The sequence below is a fragment of the Agelaius tricolor genome, unplaced genomic scaffold (genome assembly GCF_023055355.1).
Source record: "Agelaius tricolor isolate 1412-34295 unplaced genomic scaffold, bAgeTri1.0.p SCAF_37, whole genome shotgun sequence".
NCBI classification, from domain to species: Eukaryota; Metazoa; Chordata; class Aves; order Passeriformes; family Icteridae; genus Agelaius; species Agelaius tricolor.
The window spans coordinates 5,335,249-5,355,239 of record NW_027269297.1 but is presented as its reverse complement, the minus strand read 5'-3'; the positions used below and the strand labels follow the sequence as shown (position 1 = coordinate 5,355,239).

Below are 19,991 nucleotides of genomic sequence, written 5' to 3'. Positions count from 1 at the left end.
TTGATATGCAGCAGGAAGCACTCATCCCACACAATTCCTTCCTTCAGCTGCTCCTCCACAGCCCCCCAGCCCTGTGTCACTCCCTCTGCAATTAAAAATTTCCCTGCGGAGAAGGAGGGATATACTCAGCTGGAGTAGGGAAGAGCATCGTTTAGTGATGTACACATTCAGAGCCATAGCATAGCAAATAATAACTTCTAGCGCAGGTTCATAATCCAAGAGGAAGAGGGCAGCATTGAAGCAGCTGCTTTAAGACTGCTGCTCTAAGTGCTGGCAGTGAATTCACCTCCAGCCGTGCCTAAGTGGCAGGTTAGTGTTCATCATTTGAGCCTTTATATTTGGAATCCACCTCACTGTAGATTTCAAGAAAATTTGGTGTTTTCTGATCATTTAAGGATTAAGAGAACTAATCAATCAAAAATCCTGGTAGATACGAAGAGCACATAAACAAGCAGAAGAACAATTTAAGATGCCTAAAGCATGCATTCATTTTTAGTATTAATTTTCCTATCACAGGAAACTACTGATTTGTGTAAACATATTTAAAAACATATTTAAATCCCCAGCAGCCTGCAGATGGGTGTCAAGAGAGAAATGGGGGGAAAGAGGTAAGAAAGGAACATTTGCTTCTGACATTTGCTAGGTTCAGCCCTAAAGCCCCAAATGACAGCATTTGTGAGGTATTTCTGCCTTTCCCTACTGATTGTGCTATAAATAGAGCCGTGTTTAAGAAGTGCCTCTCATTGGAAAGCAAAGTTAAAGTTGCATTGCAGCGAGGACTCATTACCTACACACCAGCTGTGAGACTGACTCAGAACCATATTACTCAAATCTACTTGAAATAAGACAACCACCACCTGCAATTAAACTCCCTTTCCTCAATAAATTAAGATGAAAGGCTTGGAAAAAATATACAGCATTGGAGACAAGAACACAATATTCTATTTTCTGATGAAAAAATAGATCTCACAATGTCAACTCCCTTCAGGAATCACCCTCTGCTCAGTTCCATATGCCCCTGTAATCTGAAGAGTGGACACTGCAGTCTCCAGATGCACCAACAGTGATACCATCCTGCAGCTGTAGTGACAACATTTACAGGGACAGAGACAAGAAGCGTGTCTTTTCTCACGTACAAGAAACACAACAAACAGATAAATCACAGTAACATCTTTATTGTTAAAAATGCTTAGATGTCCAGAAGTTTCTGAAGTAATACAGGTGTTCCCTTTGTTTCAGGTACTTATTTCATTTTATAATGTGTACAAAGACATAAGGACAGATTTTTTTTGTTAAAGTTCTCTCGAAATTGTTTCTATGTTCCAGTTTAAAATGTCAAGAGTCATAGAAAATAAAAAACCCAAGAGACAAGAGATTTAGCATTCTAATTTAACTTCTTGAAAACCATGTAAGCAGCTCTGTTCTGTGTGCATGGAAACTGAAGCTTCAAAAGAGAAAGAACTTTAGAAAAAGCAAAAGAAATATTTCTTTATAGCACAGCACAGTATAAAAGAAGCATGTGCTTGAACTTCTGAGCAATACAAATATACAACACAATTTGTTCTCATATATAAAACTTGACTGACAGAAATGGAATGTGTCATAAAACACTGCAAAAAGACTACAGAATTGGGTGACAAGGACAAATGCTTCATTTATACTAAAAATGTGAATTACTGGCTGCACATGCCAACTGAGGTAATCAGAACCAGTCATTAGCTGGTCTGCATGTGTGAAAGGATCATTACTCAAGTTCATGCAGAAACACTTTACAACCAAAAACTCTGATAATGACATTTAGATGCTTTCTTTGGAAAACTTGAGCATACTTACAAACTGTATTTACTCTCAAAGTAATCTTTATACTTCCCCATTCCCTTCTCTATTATTCTGAATAGAGCTTCACATCAGAAATTGCAGAAAGCTATGGAACTTAATTATGCTTAATGAAATAGCATAAGCAATTCCTCAGTAGAAGCGGATGCATGTAATAACATTTCAGATGAAATGTGTTTCTCGCTACCTTCCCTAACACCATGTTTAGGGGAAGAGTATGGAACACTTCTGATGCCAAGGCTAGCCACCAGAGAGTGCAGCTGACACATCCTCACCAAGGCTGAAACGTACTGAGTCAGGTATGCTCAGCGCAGGTTCTGCATCAGATGAGCATGAGCTTTCTGGGGCAGTGTCCAAAAACTGAACATGAAGAATCACTGGTGGGTCAAGGGTCAGAGCTACCCTGAGATTCCTTGGCCAGAGCTGTGTTCACATGCTACATATGTTCTGACAATTAGTGTCCTTCATTAGCTGACACTTTACATTGTGGTTAGTAACATATCTAAAAGAAAGGAAGTCATTCCATAGATGCCTAAGTGAAAGAGTGCTGGAAAATCACCTGGAGAAAAACTGTAGAAGCGGAGGCTGGTGTTTTACTGTGTACCCTGTTGATGCTGAGAGTCTTTTTTTTTGTTTTGTTTTGTTTTGGTTAGGCATTGAATTCTACCACTGGGATTTGTTTCTTTTACTACTTTCAGGTACCCCAAGAGAACCTTGTCTGAGGGATATGGTATATATTGGTTTGTATATATATACACAAAACAGGAAATGGAAAGGAAAACTGTTATAGTCAGGAAGGGCAGAGGGTTGTGAAAATATTCTTTTTTTTTTTTAATTAAAAAAGTCACTACAGCTGTAAGGAGCAATCAGTCTAAGCATGGCAGTAGTGAGCCCAGATACAAAACTAGTCTGCTCTACTTTGGACTCCAAGCCTCAAGCAATGCTTAGGCACAGCAACATCCCTCCATACAGCAGACTCTATATGATCTGCTTAGAGGATGCAATTGCCGAATTGGATCTTCTAATCAGCACATGATTAGGAAAAAACTGACCACTGGAGCGAAAACCTCAGTATCCAAAGTCCTTCCATATTTTTCAGGATGGGACCTCAGTCTGACTCCAACTGTGCACATGATTTAGAAACAAAACCAAACCAAAAAAAACAACCACACCAACACAACCAAGACAACTAACAAGGCACTGAAGAAACTGAATTTTCTTGAAGGCAAAGCTGATTTATCAGGCCTTGACTGGCTCTTTTCCATATTCATATGCAACAGTGAATAAGAAATGTAGGATCTGTTTAGCACCCAGAAAGTGTTAATCCACAAAAGCAATTTTTATAATGCACTTCATAGTGCATTTTAGTACTGTCAGTTCTTAAAATGGATCTGACAAACATGGATCTGATTTGAGAAGGAAAGGCTTCCCACTTCAAGAATTTTCCAGCATTTCCACTTTGTTTTCGTCGAGTACAAAGGGAGAAGGGAATTCTTTGTTCTTCATGTACACCTCCAGACCCTGAGAAAGTGTGAGAACAGTATTGTTAGGCTGTAAATGCACTATTTTAAGTCCTCAAGTGACAGACAAAGGCCAGGGACAAGGCAAGAGTTACAGTTTCCCCAGTGACAGAAAGTGTTTCTGGGGCTCAAGAAGCAGAAGTGCTGAGGAACCATAAAACCTGATGTCAGAAACAAACTTCTTGGGAGAACAACATGGGAAGGTGTGTCCTTAACTGACATTAGAATAATCCTGGCAAAGAAAAGTCTAATTTCCGTGTTTTCATTTTGTTCTGACAGCCTATTGATTGCAATGAGTTTGTCACCTGCACGTGTTGAGGAATACACCTACTGCAGGTAGCTGGCTTGCAAGTTAACACATGTAGAAACCTAGCAAACAGTGCCCACACATTCTCCTGCAATCTACTATTTCTCACCCTGCCCATCCAATAGGGAAGCTCCTATTCTTGTTATTAAATGGAAGGTTTCTCAGGATCAATTATTTTCAGAGGGACAAACTTGAGCAATGGCTTCTCTAAAGCCAACATACATACCATATTCCTCAGTCAGGATTCACTTACTGTGGGATATGAGCACAAATAAGCATAGAACCCATGGTTTTCCAAATTTGAATATTCTGCACTTCTTATTAAGATCTCAAAGTGCTCGTGAACCTTAATGAAACTGCAGCCTTGTTGCAAATCTCATTTTACAGATGGCTAAAACTGAGAGTGAACAAACTGCTGAAGAGTAAATCATAATGGAACCACATAATGATAACACAGAGCCCAAGTCACTGTTTCTTTGATCTTACCATTTCTCATCAAGCCCAGGCTAAAGAAATCACCTGTTTGGAAGGAAGTCAGATGCATACCTGCACACTCTTAAAAATGCCTCCATAGATAGCTATTCTCACCTCTCCAAAGTAAGACACTAATGGAGAAATCTCACAGACAGCCGGAGGATCTTCAGTTCCTGAGAGACTAAAGAAGAGAACACAGGATTAACTTCCTGCCATGGTTAAAAAACAGCGCTTCTTCTTCAAAAGTTTATCCAGAATAGGATATCCAGAAGGATAAGACATTTGTCAAAGTCACATGCACCAGACATTATGTGAAAACAAAGTGTGAAAATAAAAAGGAATTTACAGGTCCCAAATGTTACTCAGCAAAACCAAAACACCCCTTTTATAGAGATGCTTTTCAAGTAAAATGAACAACTTGTGGGTCTATTGAACTATGAGTTGATGAAGTAATGGCCCCACAGAGTAAAAGCAGCTTTCCATTACACCTGATGCAGGAAGGTATCTGAACTGGTAATCACTCTAACAACGAATCCTTAAGACCACCTGAGAATCCTGTTGGGGACACAGTCAAAAAAGCTGTCAGGGCTGACAAATTAAAACTCCTTGCATTGCTAAATCCAGAGTGATGGAAAAGACTGCCATCGTCTAACAAGGTGCTATAGGAAGGGCCAACTCATAACCCCAAGAGCAGGGATCTGCCAGATAGAATGCCCAGAGCCCCAAGCGCTAACTATGCGGAGCACCCACACTCATAAGAGGAGCAGGAAGTGTAGATATCAACCTGCATATCCAGAGGGGACCTGCTGAACAAAAATCACACTAAGCCACCCTGTGACTACATTAATGCCCGATTTTGGAGAGCCCAGCATGTGCCATTGGCCAGCTGGCACCGCTGAGCTCTTCCATGAGAGAAGAGGCAGAGAAGGTCACAGATTTATACCTGAGTTTTTCCGGTATCCTGCAACCATTTTCATCCACAAATCTGGCTCCAGCCTTGAGAGCCCAGCGGTAATGCTGGGCCAGGAGGGCTTGCCGAGCAGTGGTAGGAGTATCTTTGTCAGCTGTGTCAGCATTTTTTAGTGGTGAGAATTCCTCTTCTCTCAGAACTTCAAATGCCACAAAATTCCTACCAGCAAAGGGAAGAAAACAATGATTATGAAAACCAGAGCTAATCATCAGCCCCACTAATGCAACAACAACATTCATGAGGAAAGGCTCATATATATTTTTGGGAGAAGCACTGTATGCAGCCTGAGGCAGTCAAGCCAAGGGAAGCCCACTACCATTCTGAAGACCCAAGGAGTACCAGGGCTGTCGAATGGAAAAAAACAAGAAGCCTTCTCTCTTTGGGAACTTAACAGCAGTCTCCCAACCTACCAGAGCTGTGCGCAGGGGAGAGAAAAAGCAACAGTTCAGCAGATATGCCACAGAAACTTTTTTAGGCAGTGGGAGGTTCTTGGACAAGACAGCTCAGAACACAGCAGGACAGAGAGCACAGCACTGTCCAGAGCTTGGGCAGAGCATGAGCAGTGCACTCACTGCAGAGCACTCCACCATGTCCCAAGAAATACCCCCTTGCTTGGGAGTCTGTAGGTAAGGACCAACTAAGGACACCAGCTCCTAGGGACAAACAAGCAACAAGGGAGACCTCACAGGTGATTGTGAAGTACAGCTGTTTACCAGAAATGGGAGTGCAAATTAAAAAGCACCACCACAACATATGTGCATTTCTGCACTTCATGTGTGAAGCACAGCTGCCAAGGTGGTTTTGAGCTGTTAAAAAACCACAAGGAACCACTGCTTGCAAATGAGTTCTGTCACGGCTCAGAACTCAGCAGCGTTCCCATCACCCTGGGTTTTGGTTTTGTCTTTAGTTTGATACTACTTTATTTAACACATGTCAGGAAACAGAGACTGGTTCAAACCTTGAGCTCTCTATTCTAAAGGAAATAATATAAAAAGAGAAATATTATCCCCAAACAAAGATAATTCAGTTTGCCTCAGGTCCCTCTTGGGCATTTATTAAAGCCTAAAACAGAATCTTCACTGCTGAATTTGAGACCTTGGAAAAATAGATTTTATAACAACACTTATGCTTAATTGCTAAAATCCTATATTCCCTAGACACAAGTATCCCATACTATGTATGTCACAGCACTCCCAGCTATGTTGCAGAATTTGGAAAGCGAACACTGACAGTTCCACTTGGCCCCAAGGTGCTTAAGTAAACAATTTTCCAAGCACAAAGGGTACAAGCTGAGCCCTGGCTTAACAGCACCCAAAAATGTAACCAGAGCTGTAGTTGTCATGGAAGCCACAATGCTGAAAGACCCAATTTTTGCAAGTCTGAATACTCCAATATGTGCTTCATTGGCTTTGCACTCAATTTCCTTTTGTTTTTCCCAGGCTGGCAGAGGCCCGGGCAGCCAACACATCCTCAGGAGGATGACCAGTCTGGGAGCAGGGTTGGTGCAAGCACTGAGTGCCTTGTGAGCTCCCCTTAGAGCCCGCAGTGTTACTGTTGGATTGGAGCTGGGTGTAGATCCAACAACCTTCCTAACAAGCCACCCACAAACCACATGCTCCCTGGGATAGCTTGTTTCAACCTACAGTCATTCAAACAAACACTGAGAAGGGGAGGAGAAAAGTAAAATTATGTCTGCCACTAACTTAGAGAACTGGAACACATCAAACACAAACTTCTCCAGCTTTATCCCGTTCGGTTTTAGTGGTTTTACCAGATTTCCCTCCTTGTCAATGTAGGGCACCTTCTTTATAGCTACATGATGCTTCAGCTGTGACTCCCATTTCCTGCAAAAGGAGAAGAAACCAACCATTTTATTTAGTTCAATCTCACTTAGAAAAAAAGCAATACACTTGAGGGAAGCAAATGGCTCGTTACTGCTCTGGGTCAACTCTCAACTGTTTGTGGGTGTTGCTCCCTCCCAAGTGATCAAAGTCACATCCAGGAAACACTTCCCTAAGCAGAGCAGCCTGGCCATGGGCTCTCTCTGTACCACTGGGACATGACAGTCAGAGGAGAGGGAGAAGTATGCATCAAGCTAAAATTGCAGGCAGAGGTTACAAAAAAAAAAGAGGCAACCCAAATTGTTACCTGATTGGGCTGAAAACGGAGCAGGGAAGATCCCTCACCCAAAGGTGGTTCAAGCTCTTCAGGAAGGTTGTACAGCTGCTCACTGAATGCCCAGCATCACATCCCCATTCCCCACACCAAGGTGCAGAGTCCACCCGCAACTTCACCCTCTCCCACAAACTCTGTTGTCCCAAGCATTGGCATGGCTGACATTCCCTGTAGCAATCCATGCTATGAGGCTGCATCACTGACCACACTGCAGCCTGCATAGCTGCTTACCCTTGAAGGCCCAGGAAGATTGTGCACTGGTATTTCTCAATTGATTTAGTTACAGTGAACCTGGGAACCTCTTCCTTGGGTAGGGCCTGGAGAGTATGCTGGGGCTGTCAGAAAGGGGATTCGGGTGTTTGGAAGAGATAGGAGGTGAAAGGCAACATAGGTAATAACCATAACTAAAATTCCAGAGTGCAAAACAGGAACACCCTGTCTTGGAGGTATTTCTGGGCTGCACAGCTACCTAGAAGGTCTGCTGGGACTTACTGGGCCACTATTTCCAGGAACTCAACAGTGAAGAAGTGGTTACAGATGTTGCCAGCACTGAACACCAGTCCCCCCTCAGGGCGCTGCTGCTGTGCAGTCTCCGGGCTGATCTCGCTGTACTCCACCACCTGGTACACGCCATCCACACAGCACACCACCCCAACAGGCTCCGTGGGGTAGGCCTTCTCCACTACCTACAGCCACAGGACATAGATTTATAACAAAGAGGAAGAAAATCCCAGGACTATTCCAACTCCCAAGTACAAACAATCCCACAGGACTGTTGCCTGCTGATCCTCCAGCACCTCAGGGCTGTGTAAGGGGCACAGAGCAGTCTGGAGGCACATTTTGCCCAACAATTCAACATAAACACCAGTACTCAACCACTTAATTTGACAGTTTCTCAGAAGACAGTTAAAAGCAATCTGCATGGTGGGAGGCACTTTTCTTATCAAGGACCAGGATCTGGCATTAAAAGGAAGCCGTTTGCAGCTATTAGCCTTCAACTTCCCATTTGCCTGAACAGAGCTAATGACTCAGATGACATAAATTTCTCTTCAGACACGTGCTGCTTTAGCTTAACAAAATCCAGGCTGTTACGGCTTTCCCCATCTTCCACAGCAGAGCGCAAAAAATGCCTCAATTAGACTTAAAGGCACATTTATAAAACACAACCCAGTCCAATATGGCTTCTAGACAGCCCAAGTGCCTTTGTAGCAAGGACTGGGCATAGGTGCAAAGCAATTCCAGTGTGCAGTTTCCTTTGCAGATATACTTCCTGCTCTACCTGAGGTTTATTTTCCACAGTACTCTGGGAAGAACAGAGGACACCAAAGGGTAGGAATATGAAATGCAGTGCAGGCAGCAAGGAACTCTAAACCTGCTCAGAGTGAGCTGCTGATGGGCAAAGGGTAAGCTCCCTGCAACCAGCAGCTTCCAAGTGTCATCAGACCCAAACTCCCTGTGGGAAACCAGCCAAGTGCTAGCACTGCTTCACCTTTGCACCACAGTCTGCCCCTTTGGAAATACAGAAACCTATGAAGACTGGATCTGCCATTTTCACGAGGATGTTGTCCACACAATATACATGGACATACTGGATTCCACGCTGCTTCATATCATCCAAGATCTTATTATCCATCAAAGCACGGTATAAGCCACCATTGCCATCTATAATGCAAGAGAAAAGAGAAAGTCTTGGCTCATTTGTAACTTTGGGGTGGGTTTTTTATAGCTAACAGAGCAAAAGCAGAAAGTACTGAACAAACTTTCTTGAATGGAAGAGTATGGAATGCTTTCTAGCCAAGAGTCAAAGGTAACAGGTTTTATTTCCGGTTCTGCCACACAGTTCAGGGAAGCATGTTCTTCTTTTCACCCCAGTTCTCTCACTTGAAGAGTGGGACCACGGGGACCAGCCTCACTGAGCAGCATTATGAGACTTTATGAAGATTACTAAGATCCTCAGAGGGAGACTACGACAGGGCAAATCTATGCAGAGGGTGGGAAAAGTCTTTTACACTTCTCCTCCAGTATGGGGCAAAAGCATATTTATTCTCTTTCTTGGAGAAAGACTAAAATAAATCTTATTCTCTGTTTATCTTCCTCCCCCAACTCCTCAATGCCTTTTCAAAGGCTTGAACTGCAGCTGTACAAAAGACACATGCATGTTTATCACAGATCACCCATTTACAGTTCCTCCTGAGATGCCCCTGTCAGCTCAGGAGAACCACTCTGCAGCTGCAACACAGTCCCAGCTGGGCTGCCCTCACCAAGTCTCTTACCATGTCTAGGTTAAAAGAACATTACAAGGTGAGACATTGCTGTCATTTTGAAAAGAGCTCATCTTCTTGCTGCTTTTTTGCCTATTTCCAGCTATCAGCCTTGAGCTCCTGATCTTCACCACAGGAGGCAGCGCTCCAGAGACCTCATAGAGAGCTCTGGTAATGCACCTTTCTCCTACCCCGCAGCCACAGCACTTTTAATCCTGCCAACACTCCCAGACTTGGATAAAAAAACATGTGTTGTGGTCAAATGTCCAGCCAGAACTAAACAGATGTATGCTCCTGATTACCAGCCTGAAACATTAGAGAACCTTTCCACATTAACTGGAAGCATTAGCCCTGACCCCCACAGTCTACTCTGTGTGCCCAGGCAGGCTGATGGCCCATAGCAAGTACCAACACATATGACAGTACCGCAGTATGGAAGAGCAAACAGGTACCTGGAGCCATGGCAATTTTCCCCTTCTCCTCCAAGATAGCCTTCCCATCAAAGGTGACAGCAGGCAGCATCCTCTGTTCAAACATGACAACATTGCATCTGTCCAAGTTGAAGTAGTTGTGTTGTACAAAAAACTCTTCTGTCGGCCCCAGTGTGAACTCACTTGTCATGATGTACCTAGGCAGGAATGGGGAGTTGGCAATGAGAAAGAACAACACAAGCAAAAGGCAAAACTACAAACTGAAGAAAAAAGAGAGGAATCCCAGGAGTGTAAAATGAGAGACACGGCAGCATCCTGTGGTGAGCAACTGCACATGAGAGCTCTCCTCCAGAACTCATCCTGCAGTAAGGCTGCATGGGGTCCTATGACCATATCAGGGCATGATCCTACCCTGGCCTAGCTCCAGCCAGGACAGAAGAGCCTTGCCCTAAATGTGAACAACATCTGGATACCTGGATGAGCTGGAAAACAAGACAAAGGGCAGAAAACACCCTCATTCACTCTAGATTCAAACTGATGTTAAATGTCTATAGAAACCCTGGCCAATTCATTCTGCCAGCACCTCTTCAGTGCCAAGGCAAACAGCAGTATTTCCATATGTTGGCTGCATGGTTTGTTTTTGTTGTAAGTATTTCTATTTCCTCCTTTCCTTTCAGCTCCACATTGCTTCTGTCTCTTCCTCCACTACTGTCTAAAAACCACCTTCATCATCTACCTGTCAAACTCTTCAACTATCGGCAAAGGAATACAGGGTCCTCTGTGAGCATGAGAAAACAACATAGAAGAGCCTGGACCTCAATTCCCCATCCCCAATTTACATCTCTGTAGCACACCATAGCCTGGGCCCAGGTATACTGGAGCAGCAAAATGCTTCAACTGCCTCCTCACCCCCAGGATGGGAACTGGAAACAGATGTGGCATCTTGCAAATAATCCATCCTGGCTTCCAGCAGCACCAGGGATGATGCATTTGCAATTCAGGTCCTGTATACAAGGCTCCAGGAAGAAGCACAATATGGACTCACCTTCCATGAGGAAACAATGTATGAATCAAATTTGGCCTCCAATTTGTAGAACAATGTGGCACCCTGAAGCCCTCAGACACCTACTCTTTCACTGCCAAAACCCGGGCTCAGACCAGACACTGATTCCAAAAGGGTATTTCTACATAGTCCTCATGGTCTAACAGAGAGCATTTAGCAGAAAACATTTCCAGACACATCTGCAGTGCCTTCCTCTCACCCACCACACCCCATAGGGAATTCACATTTTGCACTCTGCCCAGAGCTCATCTCTTTTGAATGCCAGGAGCAGCCAGCAGAATGGGCAACTGTGAACAGTGACAGCAGGAGGTGGCCTGAACACAAAGCAAGAGGTTTTTTGCATAATTATGGACAAGGGCAGGAAGAAGGGCTTGGAAGGCAAGCTCTAGGTTGTCCTCCATGCAGGAACCTGAGAAAGCAGAAATGGATTAAATTTCTTGTACAGCATCTGCAACAATCACTGAAAAGTGCTGTTTACAGTGTTGCGAGTAGCTGCTTGCAAAGCCAGCAAGGTACAGCAGTTAGTGTTGTGGTCAGTGATACAAAGGCAGTACTCAATCCCTCAGGTCTGCAGACATGGACCTGCCACCTCCCATCCCTCTGCACCCTCCTCCAGCCTCTGCCATCACAAATCCTGCCAACAAAAGGTTCCTCTCAACCTGTCTGTACAGCACCCAGCTTAGTGCTTCTTGAAGACAACACGGGCAAGACTGGAATGCAAAGAGCCCTGCACAGCAGATCTGGCTTTAGGTCACCTACCAGGGAATGACACACTTGCAGTGGTGTCTCTTGCCAGCAAGCTGCTCCACTTTGCGGATTCTTTCTGCTTGGATCTGATACAAGTTCTTGCCACTGGGCAACCCCACGTTGTACATGCCCTTGGGATAGCTGACTCCCAGGCGGGTTCCTTGTCCTCCAGCCAGAAGTAGCACTGCCACCTTGTTCTGTGAAATCTGATGTAAACCTGTAGAAAAAGAAGCCCAAGGGAATATAAGAACCTCCAAAGCAATCAACACCCTACATTCTTCTCCTGAGCGTTTCTGCAGAGCTCAGGCAACAGCCAGAAGCTGCCAGTTCAGTGTTGGCAGCTCAGAGAGAAATATGCCACTGCACACAGAGGAGAAAATTCCTTTCAACTCCTGGATGCAGCAGTTTCTTTACCTAAAGCAGCAACTGGTGCAAAAACAGACAATAGCCATGAGCTGCAGCTTAGGAGATTCAAATTAGGATACAAAATCTTTACTAGGGAGGTAGTGCAGCACTAGAAAAGACACCCAGAGAGGAAGGAATGTCCCCTAAGGTTTTCAAGGTTAGTAAAGCTGTAGCTGACCTGCCCTGAGGCTGTTCACAGTTTTGTTCCAAATGGGAGTTGGACTTGAGACCTCCAGAGGTCCCTTATCATTCCTATATCCCAAAGAAGCAGAGTCTCATCATCTTGAGTGAAGCAGGAGGATTTCTGGAATCTGCCTTAATCAATAATCTGTACCTGTGCTCCAGCTTCAATAGAAGCTGAACACAGCTGCAGTCAGGGCTGGTAATACAGCCAAGCCTGCAGGAGCTACAGCTTCCACAACCTAATTGAAACCAGTGTCAGTGCTCCTGACAAATCAGGGAAGTCCAGAATCTGGGAAAGAACCAGAGCACATAATAAACACTCAGATCACTCTCCAACTCTGGTCCCTGCCTTCTCCAAAGTCAACATCACAATAACGACTGACAACTGTGAGAAAGGTTTTTTATTAGGGAACACTTTTGAGTTTCTCTGGGAATGCAAGGAACATTAGGCTTGCCACGTCAGAAGCCACAGTTCTGCTGCAGGTAGCTATCAGGGCCTTCTGCCATCACACAGCACTGAACTGCCACTGCTCCTGCAGCCAAGGACAGCCTGTGGAGCACCCCAGCCTTCAGGAAACACCTCACATTAACCACAGCTGAGGCTAAAATATTCCTGATTTGGACTGAAAGATATGGGGACCAAAGAAATTAAATTAGAAAAGAACAGGATTGGGTTTATGCTAATCTTTAAATAATTGGCTGTTTAAATGCACAATAGAGCAAAAATGGTGCTTCTTGAAGACAACATGCTGTTTTAACAACCTGGCTCAGTTTTAATTCTGTTCAAAACTGCAGCTTCCAGCAATTTTGTAAGCAAAGATTGAAGCTGTCCATGACATTGCAGTAACACCATTCCCCTTCCCATGCTTACAAGTTTCAGTCTTACCACAGCAGTAACACAAGACTTTCTCCCTAAACACACCCTTTCGAAAAAGACTGATGGTGTCCTGGCACACAGGGGGCCAGTTCCACAGCCAAGGTTCTGCTGTAGAGTAACCTCTGGGGTCACAGGGCCACAGGAGTGAGATCTGGAAGCCACCTTGGGAGATCTTCAATCCTCCAAGTGGGATTAGGAGAGCTCCCTAAGAAGAAACCTGTGTGTAGAAATCTTGGGATTTCTAAGTCTCAGGAGGTCCTTGGACAGCAGAGGAAGCTTGAATAGGTTTAAATTGGTAATGTAAAAGACATGGGAGGATCTGGGTGAGCTGCGTGGTGATGCAACTAAGACATCCAGCATTTCACAAGAAACCACAAGCAATAAATGACTCCTTTGTGCTTCCATGACACAATGAGCTGCCCATGACACTCAAAGTACAGAGCAGAGGGTCTCAGCTAGTACTTACAACAAGTACTTGCCCCAGTCCCATCACGTGGTTTTCCTGCATGCTCAGCTGTTTGCTAGTGCAGGGCATCACTGCAGGAGAAGGGAAAGAGCTGAATGGAGAGGCACCAGAGCATGGCTCCAAATCTTCTCATGCCCTGGCTTGGGTGGTGGCTGTTTCCCTACTGGGAGCCTGCACAGAAAGAATTTATGGAGGGGAAAAAAATTCCTAAAAAAGTTGCCCTGTGGGACACTTCCAAACTGTTCTGCCTTATCCCTGGAAGTACTCAACGCCTGGTTGGACAAGGCCCTGAGCAATCTCATATAGTGGGTGGCATCCACACCCGTGGCAGGAGAGTTAGAAGAAGATAATCTTGTCCTTAACATCCCTTCCAATGCAAACCATTCTGTGATTCTGTGAAATGGGCAATTAAAACATTTTTTAAGAATTCCTTTTCTTTAAAATAATCTAGAACTGAAACTTGAGCTAAAGTATTTCACAGCAATTCAAACCAAAGCTGCTTGAGGTCTGAGCTCAGCATTTGCTGCTCTCAGTTGCTGCAGCACGAGGGATGCTGCTTTGGAATGCAATTCAAATTCACCCACCAGTGGAACAAGTCAGGCACTTGCCCTGCTGCATCTTCCCCCTGCACTGCCAGCCTCACACAAACATACACACTCACATTCTGATGCAACAGACCACATCCCACAGATCCCAAATTAGACGTTTCTGCAGAGCAACAGATTGTGACCAAGAGCACCATTTACATGAATGACGCTCTGAAGTCAACACTGTATTGGGAAAGTCAAGGAGGTCTCCACTCTGCTCCACTCTACCAAGGAACTACAATTCTCAGCCACAGCTCACAGGTGCCACAGCTGGTGTCACCCCACTGAAATGAAGATACCCCACAGGAGATAGCAAGTTCTCTGAAGTTTTCCACGCAATGACAAGGGGATGGGATCTGCCCAAGGAGGAGTTGCCATCTCACACCCATCTCCTGGAGGGGCCTCTCACTGCAGGGACTGAAACCTCAACATCAGTGGGATAAACTCAAGCCCAAAGCAATATCACTGATAACACTGATGATGTCACTTTTTTTACAGTCCTGCAGACTGACAGGGCCATATTCCAGGAGGGCTCACCAGGGTGCACAAGAACAACCCAGACAGGAGAGTGCATCCCATAATTTATGGCATTATCAGTATTTATGATACAACCCTACAACTCAGACAGTTTTCCAAGTTCTGGTCTTAGGTCACCACGAAAACAAACAACACCAAAAATTTGGGTAAGTAGCTCTGCTCTGACTTCCCAACTGTAAAATTACCAACACTCACAACTAAAGTTCCTAAGAACTGACTCATCTGGCTGCAATGGAAAGATCTATCCCCTTTTAAAAAATCCACCTTATTTTCTGCAGCATATGAAACACACACAGCTCAGCTAAAGAGAAAATGCTGAGATACCCACCAATGCTGCAGTTAGTCCTACTCTGGAGAAAAAGTAAAAAACCAAAAATAGATTTTGTAGGAGGAACAGATTGGTCTTGCAAGAACAGACTGAATTTTCTTACTGAACAGGCACATCAGTCCCATTACAACAGCAGTCAGTAAGAGAAAAAGACTCCAAACTTTTCAATTCTGCAAAGCAGTCAGATAACTCAGAATGGCTCATCAAACTCTCTAGTGAGATGGGGTACACCTCAGCCCATGGCCATGACTTAGATTTCATTAATAAGACACTGACAGAATGAAAAAGTGTTGCATCTATGTTTGATTTATACCATCATTCCTAGGGCTGCCCAGAAAATGTGATTATTAAATGTCAGTGTTTAAGATCTGAAAGCAAATCTGACCAGGCAGTTTTTTTGTCTGAGACACAAAGCAACAGTATTTGTTTTTTAACTATTAAAAATATCTCAGGTGTTCCCAAAGCAAGTTTTCAGTTGTCTGGTTCTTATCCATAATTTTTTATCATAGAAAAAGAGGGAGGGGGAAGGAGGAGATATCATTTCAGCTGTTCAGTCTTTAGAGGATGCAATGCAGGTGGCAGCTGTAGGGATCTCAGATACCCACCGACAGAGCACAGAGCATCTCAGCTCAGTGTGATGATGACCCCACAGCCACAGGCTGTACCAGCCATGCAGTCTCAGGGACACTGGACAGCAGGCTGGGATGGCTCATCTGCTCCCAGCCTGCTCAACATACCACAAACAAAGGCCTTTCAGAGCTGCATCCCCTCAGAGACCCAAGATCCTGCAAAGCCTGTGCCCATGGTGCTGCTTCCACTGGGAAATGCCATGCAGGAATGCTGCCACATCTGCAGGGACACACAGCAATGCCCGGGTTCAGTGGTACAAAGTCTTTTGTCCTGATTGCCCTGTTCCAGGAAATAAAATCCCTCTTCAGCCTTAAACCAGATCATGAAAACAAACCAAATGAAACAGAACATCTGTGTGTAGGCCTTCTGGTAAAAATTCAGGCTGCCTGCAGGGCTGAGGTGGCCTGGAGCCATCAGACTTTAGGGCCAGATGATTTGGGCACAGCAGCAGGATCCCAAACATATTAGACCTGGGCTGCTGCAGGCAGTACTGGCAACCAGCAAAGCCAGTCCACACAGGTAGCCTGGCCTTCCTTTCCTTTCCATGCTGCAGCCAACGACACATGGCAGACACACCAGCTCCTCACTTGCCTAGCTGGCTGGGGGACAAGTGACCCAGTTTGCTAAAGCTGTTAGTTTAACTATGGAGCCCTGACCCAGCCCCATCTGCCTCTAGGGCTCAAAGGGTCCCTTCCTCCTCACTGTGACACCCTCAAATAGCCGTGCCAAGATGGACTTGGGGGTGTGGGTGGATGAGAAGCTCAACGTGCCCTGACCAAGCACACTAAAATCCAGAAAGTCCCTGTGCCCTGGGCTGATACCACAAGGGGCAGCAAGTGAGAAGGGGGAATTCTCTGCCCTGCTCAGGTGAGACCACACCTGCAGTGCTGCCTTCAGCTCTGAGGTTGTCAGCATGAGAAGGACACAGAGTTGCTGGAGAGAGTCCAGAGGAGGCCATGGAGCTGGGGGCATTTACCTGGAGATGAGAAAGATCCTGGGAGAGCTCAGATCCCCTTCCGGGGCCTAAAGGAGCTCCAGAAGAGCAGGAGAGGGACTGGGGCAAGGGATGGAGAGACAGAACACAGGGAATGGCTTCCCACTGCCAGAGGGCAGGGATAGATGCAATATGGGGAAGAAATTGTTCCCTGTGGGGGTGGGCAGGCCCTGGCACGGGTTATCCAGAGAAGCTGTGGCTGAGCCAGGATCCCAGGAAGTTTCCAAGGCCAGGCTGGACAGGGCGTGGAGCAGCCTGGGACAGTGGAAGGTGACCCTGTCCATGGCAGGGGGTGGAATGAGATGGTCTTTCAGGTGCCTTCCAACCTAAATCATTCGGGGATTCTGTGATTCACTGTACCAGCTTATGTTCCCTCCATCACCACTCAGCCTCATGAGTGGAGTCTGACACAGCAGAAAAGCTTCTCTGCCCTGTGACCCTGATGCTTCTATTTCTGTTTCTGCTTGGAAAATTTTACTCCCCTGCCCACACATCCTCACCTCTTTACTGGCAACGTTGGGCCAAGGCTGTGCAACCACTTGTCAAAAATCAGGCAAGTATCTCTACAACCCAGATGGGTCTTCCTGGTTTTCTTTTATTATTAAAATTATTTTTAATGGTGCTGTTATGTTTTATAAAGAAAGATCCAAGACACATATGAGCCCTTATAAATAAATAAGAGTGTGCACTTAGAAAAAAGCACAGGACATCACATGCTGTGGGAAGGGCACATCCAGCCACCAGCTCCCCCATTACACCTAGCTTTCACACACCTGCATCTACCAGGCTCCAAAAATCATGGATTATGGACTTTCCTGGGCTTCTCCCAGATCCCATCAGCCTCCTGCTGCACATGACACAGCAAGGATGGGGATCAGCGCCTGAGACCGACCTTTGCACCTTTTGGTGGGCTGGGAGCTCATCCTCCAGGCAGCTACCCAGCTCAGCAGCAATGAAACCCCCCCGACTCCCACCTTCCCCAGGGACTCATAGTCATAGAATGGTTTGGATTGCAGGGCACCTTAAAGACCATCTCATTCCACCCCCTGCCACAGGCAGGAACACCTTCCACTACCCCAAGTTGCTCCAAGCCCCATCCAACCTGGCATGAACACTTTCAGGGATCCAGAGGCAGCCACAGCTTCTCTGGGCAACCTGTGCCAAAGCCTCACCACTCACAGGGAGCAATTTCTTCCTAATATCTAATCTAACCCTGCCCTCTGTCAGGGTGAAGCCATTCCCCCTTGCTCTGTCACTCCAAGTCCTTGTCCAAAGTTCCTCTCAAGCTCTCTTGGAGCCCCTTTAAATCCTCTAGTATTACATTTTTTCATGACAGATACTGTAAAACAACCCCACGTCCTCTAAACACTATTGTGTCATACCCACTTGCTTTTTGAACACTTCCAGGGATGGTGACTCCACAACTGCCCTGGGCAGCCTGTGCCAATGCCCCATCACCCTTTCAGTGAAGAAATTTTCCTCAATATTCAACCTGAATCTCCTTTGACACAACTTGAGGCTCTTTCCTTTTATCCCATCGCTTGTTCTGTGGGAGGAGAGACTGAGCCCCAGCTAGCTATCACTGCTCATCACAGAGTTGTAGAGATCTTCTGATCCAGCCCGGCACGGCCGCGGGGCCTCGGCCGGTGCATTTCATAACGCAGTGAAAACTCGGTGTCTCAACCAAAGTTCCCCGGGCCGAGGACACCGGCTGCCGGGGCTAAGGGCCGGGGTGTAGCCGTGACCCTGCTCTCTTCCTCCTTGCCCGACCCGCCGTCCCTGCGGCTCCCAACCGCGGTGCCGGGGATGGACTGCCCAGCGCCCCGCGGTGCCACCGCAAGGGGCGGCTCCTGCCCCGGGGCCCCGCCGGGGGCAGCCCCTGTCCCGCACCGCTGGGGCTCGGCGGAACGCGGCTGGTCCCGAACCCCCGCGCCGGACCCCGGCAGCCCCACAACGGAAGGGACAGGCGGCCTCGCGCCCCTCTCACCTTCCGCCTCCCAGCGCTGCAGCGCGGCGGGGCCGCTGCGGCGGGCGCTGCCCAGCAGCTCGGGGGGGAGCGGCTCCATCCGGCCGTCCAGGCGCTCGTGCGGGCCGCGCTGGCGGGCCCCGGCCGCCGCCGCTTGCCGGCAGTGCTCGCCCAGCCCCGGCGGCAGTGCCGCCAACAGCGCTCCGCGCTGCGCCGTGTCCAGCTCGGCCCAGAACCGCAGCAGATGGCCCTGTCCGCACCGCTCCAGCTGCGCCCGCACCTCCTCGGGAGGGTCCATGGCGTGGGGAGTCCGGGCTGAGCGGCGCGGGACGCGGCGGGACCGGGCGGGGCAGCACCGGGCCGGGGCGGAGCCAGAGGTGCCGTCCCGCCCCCCGGAGCCCCTCCCCGCCGCTCGCGGGTCACGCGGTCCCGGGGTTGCGGCGCCTTCTCGCTGTGAGGTTGCGGAAGGCGCTTGTCGGCTCGCCCCGCTCCCAGCGCAGCAGGAACTGCGTCCAGCGCAGCGCTTCCCCCATGGAATCACAGAATAGTCTGAGTTGGAAGGGACTCTCAGGGATCATCGAGTCCAACTCCTGGCCCTGCCCAGCACCATCCCCAAGGTCACACCATATGCCTGGGAGTGTTGTCCAGACACTCCTTGAGCTCTGTCAGCTTAGTGCTGTGATCAGTTCCCTGGGGAGCCTGTTCTGGTGCACAAACACCGTCTGGGAAAGAACCTTTTTCCAATATCCAAACTGAACCTCCCCTGACACAACTTCAGGCCATTCCCTCAGATCCTGTCCCTGGTCACTACAGAGAAGCGATCAATGTCTGTCCCTTCTCCTCAGAAGGAGGTTGTAGACTGACAGTGTGACCGTCAGTCTCTTTTCTCCAGGCTGAACAGACCAAGTCTCAGCCACTTCTCCTACAGCTTCCCCTCAAGGCCCTTCACCATCTTCGTTGCCCTCCTTTGGAAACTCTCTAATGGCCTAATGTCTTTCTTACTTTGTGGTGCCCAAAACTGCCATCAGGGCTCGAGGTGAGGCCACCCCAGCCCAGAGCAGAGTGGGACAATCCCCTCCCTTGACCAGCACATGATGCTGGGCCTGATGCCCCCAGGACACAAATGTCCCTCCTGGCTCCAGGGCACTGCTGACTCACATTCAACTTTCTGTCAGCCAGGACCCCCAGGTTCCCTCCTGTGACGCTGCTCTTTAGTATCTCATTCCCCAGTCTG

General features: G+C 47.1%; 1 protein-coding gene across 1 annotated transcript; it reads right to left on the bottom strand.

Moving 5' to 3' along the window:
* Positions 1-1,155: 1,155 nt before the first annotated feature.
* On the bottom strand, positions 1,156-19,143 carry UAP1L1 (UDP-N-acetylglucosamine pyrophosphorylase 1 like 1). The gene is made up of 9 exons (XM_071453649.1): positions 18,779-19,143; positions 11,797-12,001; positions 9,996-10,171; positions 8,772-8,944; positions 7,775-7,968; positions 6,811-6,951; positions 5,081-5,266; positions 4,252-4,318; positions 1,156-3,357 (listed from the first exon to the last, which is right to left on the bottom strand). The coding sequence occupies exons 1-9, from the start codon at positions 19,053-19,055 to the stop codon at positions 3,271-3,273; spliced, it is 1,506 nt and encodes a 501-aa protein (XP_071309750.1). The 5' UTR covers positions 19,056-19,143; the 3' UTR covers positions 1,156-3,270.
* Between the last annotated feature and the right edge of the window lie 848 nt (positions 19,144-19,991).

Coding starts and splice junctions, on each gene's coding strand:
- UAP1L1 (XM_071453649.1), bottom strand. CDS start 19,055: ATGGACCCTCCCGAGGAGGTGCGGGCGCAGCTGGAGCGGTGCGGACAG. Junction 10,172..11,796: donor TGCAAGTGTGTCATTCCCTG/GTAGGTGACCTA, acceptor ATTCCTGCCTAG/GTACATCATGACAAGTGAGT. Junction 4,319..5,080: donor AGGATACCGGAAAAACTCAG/GTATAAATCTGT, acceptor TCTCTTCTTTAG/TCTCTCAGGAACTGAAGATC.